Here is an 18,606-nt window from a genome sequence, read left to right on the forward strand (position 1 = left end):
ATGAGACATTACAGCTCTACATCACACACATCATTCATGTAATCTCCAAATTTAAATGTACAAACTGATCTCAAACATCTAGATCAGGAGAGTCAAACTCATTTTTATTCAAGGGCCACATACAGACCAATTTGATCTCATGTGGGCCGGATCATTAAAAAGATGGAAGGAAGGAAGGAAATAAGAAGGTATGGAAGATAAAACAGACAGAAGGAAGTGGGGAAGAAAGGAAGGAAGGACGGACAGACAGATGGAAGGAAGGAAAGAAGGAAGGACAGAAGGAAGAAAGGGAGGAAGGAAGGAAGGAAGGAAGGAAGGAAGGAAGGAAGGAAGGGAGGAAGGACAGATGGAAGGAAGGATAGAAGGAAGGAAGGGAGGAAGGACAGATGGAAGGAAGGGAGGAAGGACAGATGGAGGGAAGGAAGGAAGAAAGGAAGGAAGGAAGAAAGGGCAGATAGAAGGAAGGAAAGAACGGTGGACAGACAGAAGAAAGGGATGAAGGAAGGAAGGGAGGGAGGAAGGACAGATGGAAGGAAGGAAGGAAGGAAGGAAATAAGAAGGAACGGAAGATAACACAGACAGAAGGAAGGAAGGACAGAAGGAAGGAAGGGAGGAAGGACAGATGGAAGGAAGGACAGAAGGAAGAAAGGGAGGAAAGACAGATGGAAGGAAGGATAGAAGGAAGAAAGGGAGGAAGGACAGATGGAAGGAAGGATAGAAGGAAGGAAGGGAGGAAGGACAGATGGAAGGAAGGATAGACGGATGGAAGGGAGGAAGGACAGATGGAAGGAAGGAAAAAAGGAAGGTAGGAAGGGCAGATGGAAGGAAGGAAAAGAACACAGGAAGGAAAGTGGGGCCGATTAGACCCATCGGCGGGCCGGTTCTGGCCTGCGGGCCGCATGTTTGAAACCCCTGATCTAGATATTACCATTAACCCTTTAAACATGAGTCTGTATGCTAATTTAAACAGTTGTTGTTGTTTTTACCGTGATGAATTACTTCTTGTTTGATATAAATCCTATAAATTTAAAGTTTTCAGGATTGCATAAAGAATAAACTGAACAACTTATTTAGTGTGAATTAAATGCTGTTTATGGGCAAGTTTTACATTTAAATGATGTTTCTATGTTGTTTTTCAAACCCTATTGGCCCGCATCACCTCTAGGGGTTTTGGGTTTTTTGTTGTCTGGTGAATCTCTCTGGAGAATCCATCAGTGACCACAATCAGACCACAGCTGCTAAACCAGAGAGAGATGTCTGCACTGCAAGACAAATGAGTCCTACTGAATTATGGGGGGAGAACGTTTCAAGTGCCTTGTTTCAAAAAATCAAACGGGACAAAAATCCAAATACGGTGATTAAAAACCAGGAATAAATCCAACGGACAGCAACTCGTGGAAAAAAGCACTAACGGTTATTTTCTTGAGCAACAAAAATAGGAAAAAATTCAGCTTGAGTATCTTCAAATGTTGTAGTTTCCACCCAGAAGTCTCATACCTCAGTCCACTCGGCCACCTCCCACTGCGGGCCGCAGGCGGGGCTCTTACAGGCCCGTCTCTCCATGGGTCTCTCCAGGTCGGTCATGGTGCAGAGGTCGCTGTACACCGAGCTGTCCAGGCCAGGCGAGAGCATCTTCCAACAGCGCACCTGCCGAAACTGGAAACCCTCCCCGCAGGTCCTGGAGCACTCGCTCCAGCTGCTGGCCTCCCATCTGAAAGACGAGACGTGATCCAGTCCGATCAGATCAAAACATAATCTCTGACTTTGTTATAGCACCAAAGAGGTTTTATAGTTTCCCCCAAATCTGTAGGAAATTTGCAGATTTATGGTCACATTAGACAATAATCAGAGTCTCATGTTTGTGTTACATAACGCTGCCAGCAGCTGCAGCAGAAAGCAACGTCTCTATAAAAGAGTCAATATCAAGACTTAAGAAGGTGAAAAGAATGAAAGAAAAAGATTTATTACAGTGTCATTAACCCTCCTGTTGTCCTCGAGTCAAGGAAGGAAGGGAGGAAGAAGGAGGGAGGGAGGAAGGAAGGGAGGAAGAAGGAGGGAGGGAGGAAGGAAGGGAGGAAGGGAGGAAGGAAGGGAGGAATGAAGGGAGGAAGGGAGGAAGGAAGGGAGGAAGAAGGAAGGAAGGGAGGAAGGAAGGTAAGAGGGAGGGAGGAAAGAAGGAAGGAAGGGAGGAAAAAGGAAGGAAAGGAGGGAGGACAGACGGAAGGAAGGAAGGAAGGAAGGAAGGAAGGAAGGAAAGAAGGACGGAAGGAAGGTAAGAGGGAGGGAGGAAAGAAGGACAGAGGAAAGAAGGAAAGGAGGAAGGTAGGGGGGAGGAAAGAAAGCGAGAAAGAGGGAAGGAGGAAGGAAGGAAAGAAGGAGGGAGGAAGGAAAGAAGGAAGGGAGGAAAGAGAGAGGAAGGAAAGAAAGGGTGAAAGGGGGAAGGGAGGAAGGAACAGTCAAAACAGACGGGGTCAATTTGACCCGGGAGGACGACAGGAAGGTTAGGGTGTGTAAAATAACAGCAGAGAAAAAAATAATTAACTTGCACGTTAATTAGAACTTTGAATTATTTGTGTCATCCAGATGTATCCAGATGTGTTGCCGTGGGTGATACCTGGGCTGACACTCTCTCCCGATGCAGAAGTCGTGAACCGGCTCGGGTCTGGTCAGAGCGTCGCAGTACATGTCGTGCACCTCGATGCCGTCGTAACGAACACATGAGACGAAGGACTTGGACACTCCTGGAACAACAGGAAGTGAAACACTGAATATAAAACTTCACCCAACAAGTGTGACAGTTACAGTTCATCATGTGTGTAACTGCTGCAGTGTGTTTGGTTTAACCCTCCTGTTGTCCTCGATTCAAGGAGGGAAGGGAGGAAGAAGGAAAGAAAGGAGGGAGGAAGGGAGGGAGGAAGAAGGAAGGAAAGGAGGCAGGGAGGGAGGAAGAAGGAAGGAAAGGATGAAGGGAGGAAGGAAAGGCAGGAAGGACAGAGGAAAGAAGGAAGGAAGGAACGTAGGAGGGAGGGATGAAAGAAGGAAGGAGGGAAGGAGGGCGAAAGAAAAAGAGGAAGGGAGGAAGGAAAGAAGGAGAAAGGAGAGAAGGTAGGGGGATGAAAGAAAGAGAGAAGGAGGGAGGGAGGGAAGAAGGAAGGAAGGAAGGAAGGAAGGAAGGAAGGGAGGGAGGAAGGAAGGACAAGGAAGGAAGAAAGAGGTATGGAGGAAGGAAAGGAGGAAAAAGAGAAGAAGGAAAGAAAGAGAGAAGGAGGGAGGGAGGAAGGACAGATGGAAGGAAGGAAGGAAGGAAGGAAGGAAGGAAGGGAGGGAGGAAAAAAGGAACAGTCAAAACAGACGGGGTCAATTTGACCCGGGAGGACGACACAAAGGTTAAGGTGTGATGACATGTAGCAGATGATGATGATGATGATGATGATGATGATGATGATGTTTGTACCGATGGAGCAGGTCATGCTGCACGGCTCCTGAGAGGAAAGCTTCCAGCGGTACATATCAGCAGCGCTCATCTTCAGGTTCTTCTGCCTCTGATTCCCCCTGAAACACACACACAAGCACACACCTGAGCAGTAGTTATAACAGTAGTTACAGCAGTAGTTATCTGTGTGTCATATAGTGATTATAATGAACAGAAACTATATAATCCTGTTAATTCTCAATGGGCTAATTTGATTCTTTAACCCTCCTGTTGTCCTCGAGTCAAGGAAGGAAGGAAGGAAGGAAGGAAGGAAGGGAGGAAAGGAAAGGAAAGAAGGAGGGAGGGAGGAAAGAAGGAGGGAGGGAGAAAGGAAAAGAGGAAGGGAGGAAGGAAGGAAAGAAGGACAGAGGAAAGAAGGAAGGTAATGGGGAGGAAAGAAAGAGAGAAGGAGGGAGGAAGGAAAGAAGGAAGGAAGGAAGGAAGAAAGGGGGACGGAGGAAGGAAAGAAGGTAGGGAGAAAAGAGAGAGGAAGGAAAGAAAGAGAAGGAGGGAGGGAGGAAGGAAGGGAGGAAAGGAAAGGAAAGATGGAAGGAAGGAAGGAAGGAGGGAGGGAGAAAGGAAAAGAGGAAGGGAGGAAGGAAAGAGGGAGGGGGGAGGAAAGAAAGATAGAAGGAGGGAGGGAGGAAGGAAGGAAGGGAGGGAGGAAAGAATGAAGGATGGACAGAAGGAAGGAAGGAAGGAAGGAAGGAAGGAAGGAAGGAAGGAAGGAAGGAAGGAAGGAAGGAAGGAAAGGAGGAAGGAAGGAAACAAAGACAGAAGGAGGGAGGAAGGACAGAAGGAAGGAAGGAAGGAAGGGAGGAAAGAAGGAACAGTCTAAACAGACGGGGTCACTTTGACCCGGGCGGACGACACAAAGGTTAAAGTTGCATAGCAGGAAAAAGAAAGGAAGCATTTCAGCCCTGAACTAGTTCCTCCTGATGAAGCCTGTAGAGATGATTAGACTCAGCTGGTCTTAATCAGCTGCAGGTTCCTGGCTGCTGGTTAATAGTGTCGACCCACCGTTGTGCCAGTAAGCGCAGGGATCTGTAACGAGTCCGTCCTTTCTGCTGCCGTGCAACAATAAAGAAGTGATATACGCTGATTCGTGAGTGCTGACGACTCCATTCGTTATAAATATGAGCCCCGCTGTGAAAATGAGACCTTAATAAAAATAAACCAGAAAACATCCTGTGCTGTCTCTCTATCTTCATGCTGGCCGCGTGTTTTATGAGGATTCTTCACATCGGTGGATTCTCGTGTTGTTAACGTCAATAAATATTGTGATACACTTCACATTGATCTCTTCTTATTGAGCTGTGCTGCACTTTTGGAGATTAGTAGTTGAATTATTAACTCATTAATCTAATGTATGAAGAGCAGGCCTCAGCACAGGAGTGGTTTAAAGTATCCGAGATGACACATTATAAGAGTTAAATGAGTTAATGAGAGACTCCTTTAACCTTCCTGTCGTCCTCCCGGGTCAAATTGACCCCGTCTGTTTTGACTGTTCCTTCCTTCCTTCCTTCCTTCCTACCTTCCTTCCTTCCTTCCTTCCTTTCTCCATCTCTCTTTCTTTCCTCCCCCCTACCTTCCTTCTTTCCTCTCTCCTTCTTTCCTTCCTTCCTCCCTCCCTCGTTCCTTTTTTCCTACCTTCCCTCCTACGTTCCTTCCTTCCTTCTTTCCTCCGTCCTTTCTTCCTTTCCTTCCTCCCTTCGTTCTTTCCTTTCCTCCGTTCCTTCCTCCCTCCTTTTCTTCCTTCCTTCCTTCCTTCCCCCTCCTTTCCTTCTTCCTTTCCTTCTATCCTTCCTTCCTTTTTTCCTCCATCCTTCCTCCCTTCCTCCTTCCTTTCCTTCCTCCCTTCCTTCCTTCCTCCTTTCCTTCCTTCTTCCTCCCTTCCATCCTTCCTTCCTTCCTTCTTTCCTCTGTCCTTCCTTCCTTTCCTTCCTCCCTTTCCTCCCTTCCTTCCTCCCTCCTTTTCTTCCTTCCTTCCTTCCTTCCTCCCTTCCTTCCTTGACTGGAGGACACCAGGAGGGTTAAGGATATTTAAGGATAACCCAGAAGCACCCAGTGAGAGTCTCCGCAGGCCTCAGACGACCACAGTGTGACAGCTGATTCACAGCCTGCGTCCCGGGCAGATGCAGTTTTGTTTTTTCATCACATCACATAAAAGTCATGTGCACATTCTTGTCATAACACCGGGCCGCTGCCTCCGCCTCCGCCAGCCGCCAGACGTTTATTTGAAAATCACAGGCACTTTGAGTTATACCTCGCCGGCATCTCTCCATGTAAGCCAGACTGATTCCTGCACATTATTTTCTCCCCAGAGGTGACTCCAGTCTGAGAGAAACACTCTTCCCCTTTGCATCATATTCTTCACTTTTTTCTTCTTCTTTTTTTTTTTTTTGCAAATACCTTGAATTATTTGTTTCTAAGTGTGGCTGCATTTCCCCGCTCCCCCCCTCTGAGCTGCTCTGCTCGGCTCGTTTCCTCTCCTCTCTCTGTCTCTCAGAGGAAAGGGCGTGTCAGCGTGTGTTTTATAGCTGCTGGCTGCAGAGCTGCTGAAGCCGTGTTTGGACTCAGAGCAGCGAAGTCAACATGAATTATAAATACCATGAATGCAGAATCTACCTGTCTGTCTGTCTACCTGTCTGTCTGTCTACCTGTCTGTCTGTCTGTCTATCTGTCTGTCTGTCTGTCTGTCTGTCTGTCTGTCTGTCTGTCTGTCTGTCTGTCTATCTGTCTGTCTGTCTGTCTGTCTGTCTGTCTGTCTGTGTATCTACCTGTCTGTATATGTACCTGTCTGTCTGTGTATCTACCTGTCTGTCTATATACATGTCTGTCTGTCTGTCTGTTTGTGTTTCTACCTGTCTTTATATCTACCTGTCTGTCTGTCTACCTGTCTGTCTGTCTATCTACCTGTCTTTATATCTACCTGTCTGTCTTTGTATCTAACTGTCTATCTACCTGTCTGTCTGTCTGTCTGTCTATCTGTCTGTCTGTCTGTCTGTCTGTCTGTCTGTCTGTCTGTCTGTCTGTCTGTCTATCTATCTACCTGTCTGTCTGTTCATCTACCTGTCTGTCTGTCTGTCTGTCTGTCTGTCTCTCTGTCTGTCTGTCTGTCTGTCTGTCTGTCTGTCTGTCTGTCTGTCTACCTGTCTGTCTGTCTGTCTGTCTGTCTATCTATCTACCTGTCTGTCTGTTCATCTACCTGTCTGTCTGTCTGTCTGTCTGTCTCTCTGTCTCTCTGTCTGTCTGTCTGTCTGTCTGTCTACCTGTCTGTCTGTCTGTCTGTCTGTCTGTCTGTCTGTCTGTCTGTCTGTTCATCTACCCGTCTAACTGCCTGTAGTGTACAGTCTACCTGTCTGTCTCTGTACAGCCTGTATATCTACCTGTCTGTCTCTCTACAGCCTGTATATCTACCTGTCTGCTTACCTTACTGCCTGTCTCTCTACAGCTTGTCTATCTACCTGTCTGTCATTCTACAGCCTGTATATCTACCTGTCTGTCTCACTTTCAGCCTGTATATCTACCTGTCTGTCTCTCTACAGCCTGTATATCTACCTGTCTGTCTCTCTACAGCTTGTATATCTACCTGTCTGTCTCTCTACAGCCTGTATATCTACCTGTCTGTCTCTCTACAGCCTGTATATCTACCTGTCTGTCTCTCTACAGCCTGTCTATCTACCTGTCTGTCTCTCTACAGCTTGTATATCTACCTGTCTGTCTCTCTACAGCCTGTATATCTACCTGTCTGTCTCTCTACAGCCTGTATATCTACCTGTCTGTCTCTCTACAGCCTGTCTATCTACCTGTCTGCTTACCTTGCTGCCTGTCTCTCCACAGTGCCTACCGCCTTACTGGCAGTCAGTAATACTGCCTTTCCTGCTTTACTGCCTGTCTAACATCTTAACTGTCTGTCTACCTGTCATCACCGTTTTACAGCCTGTCTACCTGTCCAACTGCCTGTCTGTCAACCTGCCTAATAACTTTACAGTGTGTATTACCTGCCTCGCTGCCTGAAAAGCTACAAGTCAATCTGCTCTACTGCCGTCTGTCTAACTATTAGCTGTTTTTCTACCTATCTGTCTCACTACTTGCATTTCTGAAGTTGACCTTTCATAAATCTGCCTTGTCTTTCTTGTCTTTGTAACGGGGTTGTTTGTCTTCGTGTCTGCCTGCTCCTGCTACAATACTTTCCTCTACTCGCTCACCTTTGCGCTCCTGCTTTCCTCTCATCTTGTTTTGTTTCTGACTTTCTCAACGTCTCACTTTCGTCTCTGCATGTTTTGTTTTCTACCTGATACCTCTCTGCCTCTCTGCCTCTCTGGCTGCTGCACCTGCCTGCCTGATTCATCGTCCCTCTCTCTGCTTCTTCTGCAATGTTCTCGCTACCTTGTTTCCTCGTGTTTGTTGTCTTTGTCTTGCCGCCTACCTCGCTGGCTGTATTAGTCTGGCTACTGTCTCTGTGAGGAAGTCTTTAGAGGGAAAAAGTGTCCAGTTCACTGAATGGAAAAGGCTTTTTTGTGAGCCCAAATCACACCAGATATGATGTACTTTATGTCTTTTTAGTTTGATCACCTGGTTTTCATTTGGGTTACCTGGTTCTGTTGGAGCGGCTGGACGTCCTCCCACCGCTCTGCACTGTTTTATTCAGGAAGGGAGCGTCTCCGCTGTCGTTGCGTTTGCGACCCAGAGTGAACTCCAACGTCTCGTTCAGGCCGTCTCGCTCCAGGCTGCTCAGGTCCAACTCCACTGGTCCCACCTCCGATGAGAACAAACTGTCTCCCTCTGTCAGCAGCTGATTGGTCGAGATGTTAATTAGCAGCTCATCTGGGCCGATCCGGCCGTCCAGCAGGACCCTCCAGATGAGGTTCGGGGAGTCTGGTCCAGCGTCCAGGGGCCCACCGGCGGGGGCGGGGTGAGCAGTGCTTCCTGTGTGGTTGCCATTTCCATCTGATGGATAAAAATGGAACAAACATATTTATTCGAGGCAGATTATGAAGCAACCTTTGAGTGTTTTTGCACTAATTCACATATTCAGCTTGGATTGGGTGACTTGCAGCTGTGGTCTGGTCAATATTTGATTTGAAGGTTAAGGCACCACTTTATTATAGAGCTGTACTGTCAGGGCCCGGTTGTGTTGTGGTGTATTTTTGAAGGTTTGGTTTTTGTCTTGTCTGCTTCCTGTTTTATTTTGATGTGTTTCCCCTTGTCTTGTCTAGCTTCCTCCCCTCCTGTTTGCCTCCCTTCCCTTAATGTGTTACACCTGTGCCTCGTTATTATCCAGGGTATATATGTGGTGTGCTCGTTCCTTTCGGTGCAAGATTGTCTTGTCAGTTTCCTGCCAGTGTTCATATCTATATATTGTCTTAGTATTATCGACCAGTTTTGTCTTTTGGACCCCGAGTTCTGCCTAAGCGATTTTGTACCTCTGCCCTGTATTTTGGATTGCCTGTTATTTTTACTTTTGGGCCGATTAAACAACTTGAGAACTCTTCATCACTGTGTCTCTGTGTCTCTGTCTCTGCATTTGAGTCCACCTGGTCTGTGCTTGATATGTACAATCTAATATGATCCGATTCAACAGCCCTGCAAATCATTCAAGTTCAGTCTTTGCATTTACAAAACCCAAGGAAAATTAAGCAAATTAATAAAAAAATGGAATATTTAATAATTAAACTAAAATAAAAGGTATTTCAGAACAAACTGCATCAAAACAGCAATCATTTCCATTGAAAGCACATTTGAAGGAGATCTTTTAATAGTCAGTATGAACATGAGGAATGATTACAGAGAGGAAAACCTGTTTCACTGCTCATATAAACACCTTAAGTTACTTAAGAGTAACTTAGGAGTTAACAAAATGGGATGTAAACTGAATGTTAAAGGGTTTTTAATGGGAACACTTCAACGTCATGCAGTCCTATAGATCACCAGCACCAGCCCCCCGCCTTAACCCTCCTGTTGTCCTTGAGTCAAGGAAGGAAGTTAGGAAGGGAGGAAGAAGGAAGGAAAGGAGGAAGAAAGGGAGAAAGACGGGATGATGGAAGGAAGGAAGGGAAGGAAGGAGGGAGGGAGGAAGGAAGGAAGGAGGGAAGGAAGGTAGGAAGGAAAGGAGGGAGGAAGGAAGGGAGGAAGGGAGGGAGAAAGGAAGGGAGGAAGGAAGGGGGAGGAAAGAAAGAGAGATGGAGGGAGGGAGGAAAGGAAGGGAGGAAGGTAGGAATGAAGGAAGGAGGGAGGGAGGAAAGAAGGAAGGAAGGAAAGAAGGAAGGGGTGAGGAAAGAAAGAGAGAAGGAGGGAGGGAGGAAAGGAAGGACGGGAGGAAGGAAGGAAGGAAGGAAAGAGGGAGGGAAGAAAGAAGGACAGAAGTAAGGGAGGAAGGAAAGGAAAGAACGACAAAAGGAAGGAAGGCGGGAAGGAAAGAAGGACAGAAGGAAGGAAGGAGGGAAGGAAAGAAGGACAGAAGGAAGGAAGGGAGGAAAGAAGGAACAGTCAAAACAGACGGGGTCAATTTGACCCGGGAGGACGACAGGAAGGTTAAAGATAACCAGATTAAAACCAACTTCTATCTGACAAAGGTCTCAAAAACTGAGCAATACAAGAATCACAAAAGCAGGATTTACTCACAGGCTGTTGTACAGATGTTCTTAATAAACTGGCAATTCAGTGTATAAACAGATATCAGATTGCTCTTGTGGAAATGTGGGTGATAAGTAAGTCTGTATTGTACATTTATCTTATCTTATTGTGCAAATTTCTGAAAGATTGAATGAATGAAAATGATCAGAGAGAGAAACTGCAGCTCAAACAGTTTCAGTCAGCGTTCGGCATGTGGTGGTGTGTGTAGTGTATGACATCATCCTGTGTATAAAAGTGTATGGTGAGCCTTTCATCCGACTCTCCATCTCATCTCACCAGCCCAAAAGCGGTGGTGTAATGGCCTAGTGTCAGCTGAGCGAGCTAAGAGCCCTGCAGGAAGGCCATTACCGCTCATGTTTGTGATGCAGCCATTTTTAAAAGGAGAAACACACCACGAAACTCTGAATTTTTCATCCGCTCCTGATCCTCTTTATGTGTCTGCAGCATGAATAATACAGAGCTCCAAAGGGCCATCACACACACACACACACACACACACACACACACACACACACACACACACACACACACACACACACACACACACATACACATAGACTTTTGGGGACATTACATAGACTTACATTAATTTCCTGGAGCCCTACCCTAACCACTGACCCAAAATTCAACTTTTTTTGCCAAATGTGGACATGTTTTTCATCCCAAAATGGACAAGACATCACCCAATTAAGTGGTTTAAGTCTGAAATGTGTCCCCAAAAGTAGCCTTTAACAGACCAGACACACACACAAGGAAAAGCAAGGGTTGAAAATCTGACCTATTTTGTCTCATCTACCAATGGACCACTGAACCATCCTCTGAATTTGTAGGTTTATATTCCCTTCTCTGACTCCATCTCTCTCTATTTCTCTCTCTCAGCTTGTCACATGTGTCTTTACATATATATATATATATCATATATGTCTCTTGATTTCCACTGTTTCACCGCCTTGAGCATATTACATACAACCAACTGACAAAACATATCCACTGTCATATTTGACATTTAGACTTTAATCTCACTGCTTTCCATGAGGGAGCACCAAGTTCAACCCAGCAGGGAGTGAGCAGCTACATTAATATCTTTCCACTTATAGCTTTCAGGTGAGCGGTGTGTGTGTGTGGTAGATGGCATGCTATAAAAGAGTGTTGCAGAGCGCTGATGGCTTAAGTGCACTGCCATGGTGGAAAAGGTTTGCTTTGGATACTGTATATGTTGCAGTGAGAAGAGTGGTTGCTTTGCAGGCTTTGCTTCATACGGAATATGTCGTTATTTGGCACAAACAGAAATAGATGGAAGAAGCATCTCAGAGGAACTACAACACTGTTTCATTTGCTGTAATCTACATCGTGTGTCTTACTGTTAGATTGGTGTTTGTGCCGAGGCTTTATTGAAAATCAAATCAATGACCTCTTATTACCAAGTGTTGGCAGATTCTTTTGAAAATCCTGCAGATGATCCCCTTAAGGCCCATTTATGCTCAACGTTAAATACGGATATGGATACGGACGGAGCCTTCTGTCCGTGCTCTGCGTTCATATCGTCCGTATTTCTGCACGTTTCCATAAAGCTTACGGATACGGACCAAACAGAGCAGTACCACCGGAAACCATGGGGAGGCAGTGTTGCTGTCACTACCCGATACGTAGCTCTAGTGAGACACGAAGAAGAAATAACAATGGCAGAACTTTTTGAGGAAAGGTTCTGCGAGTTGGTTAGAAACTTTAAACATATTGTTTTTGTCTTTTATGCAAGAGGAACATTATCAATATCTCCTCAACAGTCGCCATGTTTGTTTTTGAGTTTGTTGTTGTCATAAACCTTTGACTCTGTGCTGCCCCCTGGTGGATGTATTGGTTAACATCCATGCCAACTTAAAGGACGCATGGAAGTATGTGAGCAGTGAGGGTAACATCATTTGAAAAGGACATTTTGTATGTACGTTGAGCATGTATGGGCCATTAGTCTGTCTATTAACACTAATATTTAGTACACTGTATATTATAAAGCATCTCAACTTGTACTCCATTTGTGAAATCGGCCGTGGCTTAAATCTACATCATCGGATGTTTGCATGGTCTGCCCATTCCAGAAGAGGGATCCTTCCTCTTCCTATGGTTTTACCTATGCAGTTTTTCAATGGATGGATGGATGGATGGATGGATGGATGGATGGATGGATGGATGGATGGATGGATGGATGGATGGATGGATGGATGGATGGATGGATGGATGGATGGATGGATAGATAGATAGATAGATAGATAGATAGATAGATAGATAGATAGATAGATAGATAGATAGATAGATAGATAGATAGATAGATAGATAGATAGATAGATAGATAGATAGATAGATAGATAGGTGGTAGATAGATAGATAGATAGATAGATAGATAGATAGATAGATAGATAGATAGATAGATAGATAGATAGATAGATAGATAGATAGATAGATAGATAGATAGATAGATAGATAGATAGATAGATAGATAGATAGACCAGCACCTTGCATTGCAGCTCTACCACCATCGGTTTGTGAAGGTGTGTGAATGGGTGAAAGAAAGGTAAAGATTGTAAATAGCTTTGTCCATTGAGGTATAAAAAGCGCTACATAACTGGAGTCCATTTATAATTGTAGAATACCTTGAACCGAGCATGCAACACATTATTCATCTTCAGTCTGAGTGTAGAAAAAGTCTCCAGGAAGTAGTTTAAAGTACCGCCAGACTATTAGCCAATTAACCAATTAGTCAATCTAAAGTCAATCTAAAACTGTGAGGATTTGCTGTTCCTTTCTGTTTTTATATTGTTGTACACTAATTATATTTGGGTTTTGGTCTGTTGGTCAAACAAAACAAGTTATTTGAAGGGCTCTGGGAAAACTGTGGTGAGCATTCAATAGCTGCAGCCTTTCTAACTTTAGTGAATACATTTTTAGGATTTTAGAAACATTGGTAGAAATCAAGCCCTTAACCCTTCTGTTGTCCTCGAGTCAAGGAAGGAAGGGAGGAAGATAGATGGAAGGGAGGGAGGAAGGAAGGATGGAAGGGAGGAAGAAGGATGGAAGGGAGGGAAGAAGGAAGGATGGAAGGGAGGAAGAAGGAAGGAAAGGAGGAAGGAAGGAAGGTAGGAGGGAGGGAGGAAAGAAGGAAGGAGGGAGGAAGGGAGAAAGGAAAAGAGGAAGGGAGGAATGAAGGAAAGAAGGGCAGAGGAAAGAAGGAAAAGAGGAAGGAAAGAAAGAGAGAAGGAGGGAGGGAGGGAGGAAGGAAGGACAGACGGAAGGGAGGAAGGGAGGAAGGAAGGACAGACGGAAGGGAGGAAGGGAGGAACAGTCAAAACAGACGGGGTCAATTTGACCCGGGAGGACGACACAAAGGTTAATCTTCTAACCATGGCAGTGTTATTATCTTGTGAGATCCAGACAGATCTAAAGTGTAACAAACAAACAGTCCCTACCTGTAAATTTTGGTGCAGCTACTCCGTCCTGGTCACAGTCGATGGCCGCCGTCTCCTCATACACCTCATTGGTCTCTTGGCCCTTCTGTCCATCAGGACCACCAGGCTCTAACTGGCCATCAGGAGCCGTCTGGTCGTAAACGCTGCTGTTGGGGGCCAGCATACCCCCCACCTCCACAGAGACTTCCCCAGCTGAGGTGTCTGATCCAGTGTAGACAGGAGGAGGTGGGACGGGGGGCAGGGAGTCTCGGAGGACGGTGTATTCATAGGTGATGTATGGCGTGCGACCGTTCTGGTTCCACACCTGAGTGATGAGAGGAAAGTGAGACAGGTTAGTTCATGCTGAATAAAAAAACAGCAACAAAGAGAGTAGCTAATAAAACAGCAGCCTGCAGAGGAAGAAATCCTCCAAAGAGGCTGGAGATGGATTGGTCACAGTCTTCGCTAGCCTGCATCCAGCACCACAAGATATGCTGTCTTTTGGAATCCACAAGGGAAAAGAAAAAGAGGCAGACCAAGAGACACCTGGCGCCGTGACCTGGAGGCAGACGCGAAGAAAACTGGCCATACACGGGGACAGCTGGAGAATCTGGCCCAGGACCAGGATGCCTGGAGAGCCTTTGTTGGCGGCCTGTGCCCAAAGTTGGGTCACAGCCTTTAAAGTAAGTAACAAAACCAATGATCAGTACTAACCGAAGCAATTTTACCATTAAAGACTTTGTACACAGGGTCTGTTATTTCTGTCCAGAAATGGTAGGTGAAGTTTAGTTCATTCTGTCCACACAACAACTTTCATCCCTCATTGTCATGGTAACAGCTGCTCTTTCTTTCCTTCTCAGCCTCAGACTTTCCTTTTTTCCCCTAAACTAAGTGGAACTTTTCAGACCCTGTAATTGATCATCTTTCCATCAATATCCCTCAGTCAGCACGTTTACATGCACTCAAAAGACGGGTTCACCATTTTTCAAGTCTGCTCTAAAACAACAGTCAGAAACCCAAATGAACACTGAAACCTATTTGTCTTGCTGTAATGATTCCTCCTCTTCATGCTGACCATTAGAAGATCTCTTCATAACGCACTCACAGTGAAAGTGAAGGAGGACAGAATCCACAGTCCTCCTTCATGGTTAAAATGTAGATACATGAAGCTAATATGAAGCTTCAATCATCCAGTTTAGTAAAATCAAGTGAATAGTTTTCAAAGTTACCATGAAGACAAGTTACAGTAAAATGATGTCATGCAGCAGTTTTCGGACAGATATGGTTCATGTCTCTTCTATAGATAAGTGTCTCTGCCTTCAAAAAACAACATTACAGCTTTGTTTATACTCGCGCCAGACACTGGCCTCTGCAGATGACACGCGACTCATGCACTTGCACAGAGGCATTCAGGCTGTTGTTCATTGCAATTTTCTCCAAAACACCAGAAAGCTTACAAGTGAAATATTCTGTGAGTAAGCAGGAAGTCAACAAGTGTTAACGGAAGAATGATCTCTCAAGTTTTTTCACTCTTTCTGGAAAAAGCTCATCTTTTGCCAGTGTGGTAGCAATCTCTCTCTATGAATTGAGAGTCATTTGGCTGTCCCTGTGGTCGTAGAGTTGTGCACGACCGAGCACCACGACAACCTGCAGAGCCTTTGTTCTCAATGTGAAAGACGTGATGAAGATTTTTGGTATAAGCATGCTTGTGCTCAGACCAGGCGGGGAGTTCCGGTCCTCTGAAATGAGGCCAACGTGGAAGTAACTTAAAACTGCATTCTATCAAAGGGCCACCAGGGGGCGACCGTTTTGGTGTCAAAAGGACTTCCGTCTCTATACAAGTCAATGGAGAATTCACCAACTTCTCACTTGATTTCTAACCTCGGTAAATGTTTTCAAAATGTGTTTATGGTCTCAATCGCTAGTTTAAAGCCTTCTTCAATGCAGTATGATGTTCATTTGGGACATTTTGGCCTCCCTGATTTTATATGTGACGATAAAGCAGGGTATGCATTAGGGCGTGGCTACGTCGTGATTGACAGGTTGATTGGTTCCCAGGTTCAGGAGGGCGCCTCATGCTCCTCCTGATGCCCATATAAGTAGAATCCCTGTTTTTATTTTTCCCAGGATGCACCGGAAATGTTCAAGATGGCGCTGCTCAGATCCGATACTATTGGCCTCCGAGCAGCAGTCCACAAACCAATGGGTGACGTCACGGATGTTACGTCCATTGGTTATATACAGTCTATGGCTCAGACACTGCATTGAGCATAAACAGGCCTTTAGGCTGTTTAATGCATTAGAATCAAGGCAAATAAAACTTGATTTCAGATAATACAAGCTGAATGTGTTCTCTTTTTCTTGTGTTGTGAAAAAATAATAATACTATAATTATAATAAAGTCAAAACATTGACTTCATAAGAAGATTTTTTGCAGTTTATGCATCTTGGTTCACTAAGCATTAAGGACAGTCTCATTCATATGACGAGAAATCAATCCAGATATCATCAAGACTCCTGCAGGTTAATGTGATGATAGAAGCTCCGTGAGTAACAGCGAGGGTCTGTGAGGAGCTCTGTGTTCCCAGCATCCTGCAGAGAGATCTATCAAACCCGGCTCGTGACGCGGACGCTGTTCGGGATATACGGCCGCTGTCAGAACACTAGGCCTGCGCTCAATCAGGCCGAGACACAGGCTCACAATCATGTCTGCATTGTATTTACATCGTAGCCATTAAGCATGAACTCTTTAAAAGGCAATGATACACAGTTTAACCTTCATGTCGTCCTCCCGGGTCTAATTGACCCCGTCTGTTTTGACTGTTCCTTCTTTTCTACCTTACTTCCTGCCGTCTGTCCTTTCTCCCTCCTTCCTTCTCTCTTTCTTTCCTTCCTTCCTTCTTTCCTTCCTTCCTTTCCTTCCTCCTTTCCTCTGTCCTTCTTTCCTTCCTTCCTCCCTCCCTCCCTCCCTCCCTTCTTCGCTTTCCTCCCTTCCTCCCTTCCTTCATTCCTTCTTTCCTTCCTTCCTTCTTTCATACCTTCCTTCCTTCTTTCCTCCCTTCCTTCCTTCCTTCCTTCCTTCCTTCCTCCTCTTCTCCCTTCCTTCCTTCTTTCATCCCTTCCTTCTTTCCTCCCTTCTTTCCTTGTATTCTTCCTTCCTTCCTTCCTTCCTTCCTTCCTTCCTTCCTTCCTTCCTCCCTCCCTCCTACCTTCCTTCCTCCCATCTTTGCTTCCTTCCTTCCTTCCTTCCTTCCTTCCTTCCTCCCTCCCTCCTACCTTCCTTCCTCCCATCTTTCCTTCCTTCCTTCCTTCCTTCCTTCCTTCCTTCCTTCCCTTCCTTTCCTTCCTTCTTTCCTCTGTCCTTCTTTCCTTCCTTCCTCTTTTCCTCTCTCCCTCCCTCCCTCCCTTCCTTCCTTCTTTCCTTCCTTCCTTCCTTCCTTCCTTACATTCCTTTCCTTTCTTCTTTCCTCTGTCCTTCTTTCCTTCCTTCCTTCCTCTTTTCCTTTCTCCCTCCTTCCTTCTTTCCTCCCTCCCTCCCTCCCTTCCTTCCTTCCTTCTTTCCTTCCTTCTTCCTCCCTCCCTCCCTCCCTTCCTTCCTTCTTCCTCCCTTCCTTCCTTGACTCGAGGACAACAGCAGGGTTAAAGCATCTCTGATGGGCTGCAGGAGCTCTACTCTCCTACAACATCACAAATGTTTAATCACAAACGAGCATCTCGCTGCCAGGAACCACCGACCAGACTCTGTTTTTTCATTTTTGTCTTTAGTTGCCGCGAGTGTTGGCCGCCAAAAAGCTGCTTCATGAATCAGCAGTCTTAATCAGAGCGACCTTTACGAAGTTCAAGAGTTAAGAACAGCAGCCTAAAGCTTAAAAATTCTGGGCTTCTTATTTTACAATTAGCCCAACAAGGACGGCCGAGGCCAAAACAACAAATCTGTCTTTGTGTCTGTAATTTAAAGGCTTTAGAGAGACTCGGTTGAATATTACAGCGTAATTAGGAGTTCGTTAATGTGCACAGTCACAGGAGGGGTCAGAGGTCACAGGGCAGAGGGTCAGAGTCTCCTTCACAGACACAGAGGAGACTGAACAAAGTGGGGTAGATGTTACCATGGCAACAATCTTCTGAAATGAATTAACATGTTTAATTAACAAATGAAACATGCATGCATATATATCTTTAAATTTAAATGTGCATTAGTTTAAAGACATTTAACCCATTTGAGAGCTTTAAAAACACCATATACACATTTCCTAACCCTCCTGTTGTACTCAAGTCAAGGAAGGAAGGGAGGGAGGAAGAAGGAAGGATGGAAGAGAGGAAGGAAGTATGGAAGAGAGGAAGAAGGAAGGAAAGGAGGGAGGAAGAAGGAAGGAAAGGAGGGAGGGAGGAAGGAAGGAAGGGAGGAAGAAGGAAGAAAGGGAAGAAGGAAGGATGAAAGGGAGGAAGGGAGGAAGAAGGAAGGAAAGGAGGGAGGGAGGAAGGAAGGTAGGAGGGAGGAAAGAAGGAAGGAGGGAGGGAGAGAGAAAGGAAGGGACGTTTATGGAATATTTACACGGTCGCCCATAAAGTTTTAATAATTTAGTTTTCAGACACATTCCTCTTTTTATTTTCTATTTATACACATCAGTAATCACCTTTGACCAGGTATAATGAGATTGATCAATACAATTTTGAGAATATTTACACTTTATCTATCAAGAATAAATCACATTGTCACAATCATTTCATGGAAAGAGGTAAAAAATATTTTATTCCAACTTTATGGGCGACCGTGTATTTAGCCTTCAACTGTCAGTAAAACATGTGACAACAACTTTTTACCAGTTTAACGAGTCAAGGAAGGAAGGGAGGAAGAAAATGAGGGAGGAAGGAAGGAAGGAAGGGAGGGAAGGAAAGAAGGAAGGGAGGAAGGAAGGAAGGAAGGAAGAAGGAAGAAAAGGAGGGAGGGAGGAAGAGAGGGAGGAAGAAGGAAGGAAAGGAGGGAGGGAGGGATGAAGGAAGGAAGGAAGGGAATAAGGAAGGAAGAAGGAAGGAAAGGAGGAAGGAAAGAAGGAGAGA

At 45.3% G+C, this 18,606-nt stretch overlaps 1 protein-coding gene across 1 annotated transcript; it reads right to left on the minus strand.

Moving 5' to 3' along the window:
• Nucleotides 1-1,497: 1,497 nt before the first annotated feature.
• LOC133977272 (ADAMTS-like protein 2) lies at nt 1,498-16,255 on the minus strand (the record flags this gene model as incomplete). The annotated part of the gene is made up of 8 exons (XM_062415370.1): nt 16,162-16,255; nt 14,899-15,017; nt 14,108-14,224; nt 13,570-13,873; nt 8,071-8,425; nt 3,455-3,552; nt 2,615-2,741; nt 1,498-1,711 (listed from the first exon to the last, which is right to left on the minus strand). Coding segments are annotated over exons 1-8 (1,428 nt in total), but the record flags the coding sequence as incomplete, so codon positions are not given.
• Between the last annotated feature and the right edge of the window lie 2,351 nt (nt 16,256-18,606).

This window comes from Scomber scombrus, unplaced genomic scaffold (assembly GCF_963691925.1).
Source record: "Scomber scombrus unplaced genomic scaffold, fScoSco1.1 SCAFFOLD_417, whole genome shotgun sequence".
NCBI classification, from domain to species: domain Eukaryota; kingdom Metazoa; phylum Chordata; class Actinopteri; order Scombriformes; family Scombridae; genus Scomber; species Scomber scombrus.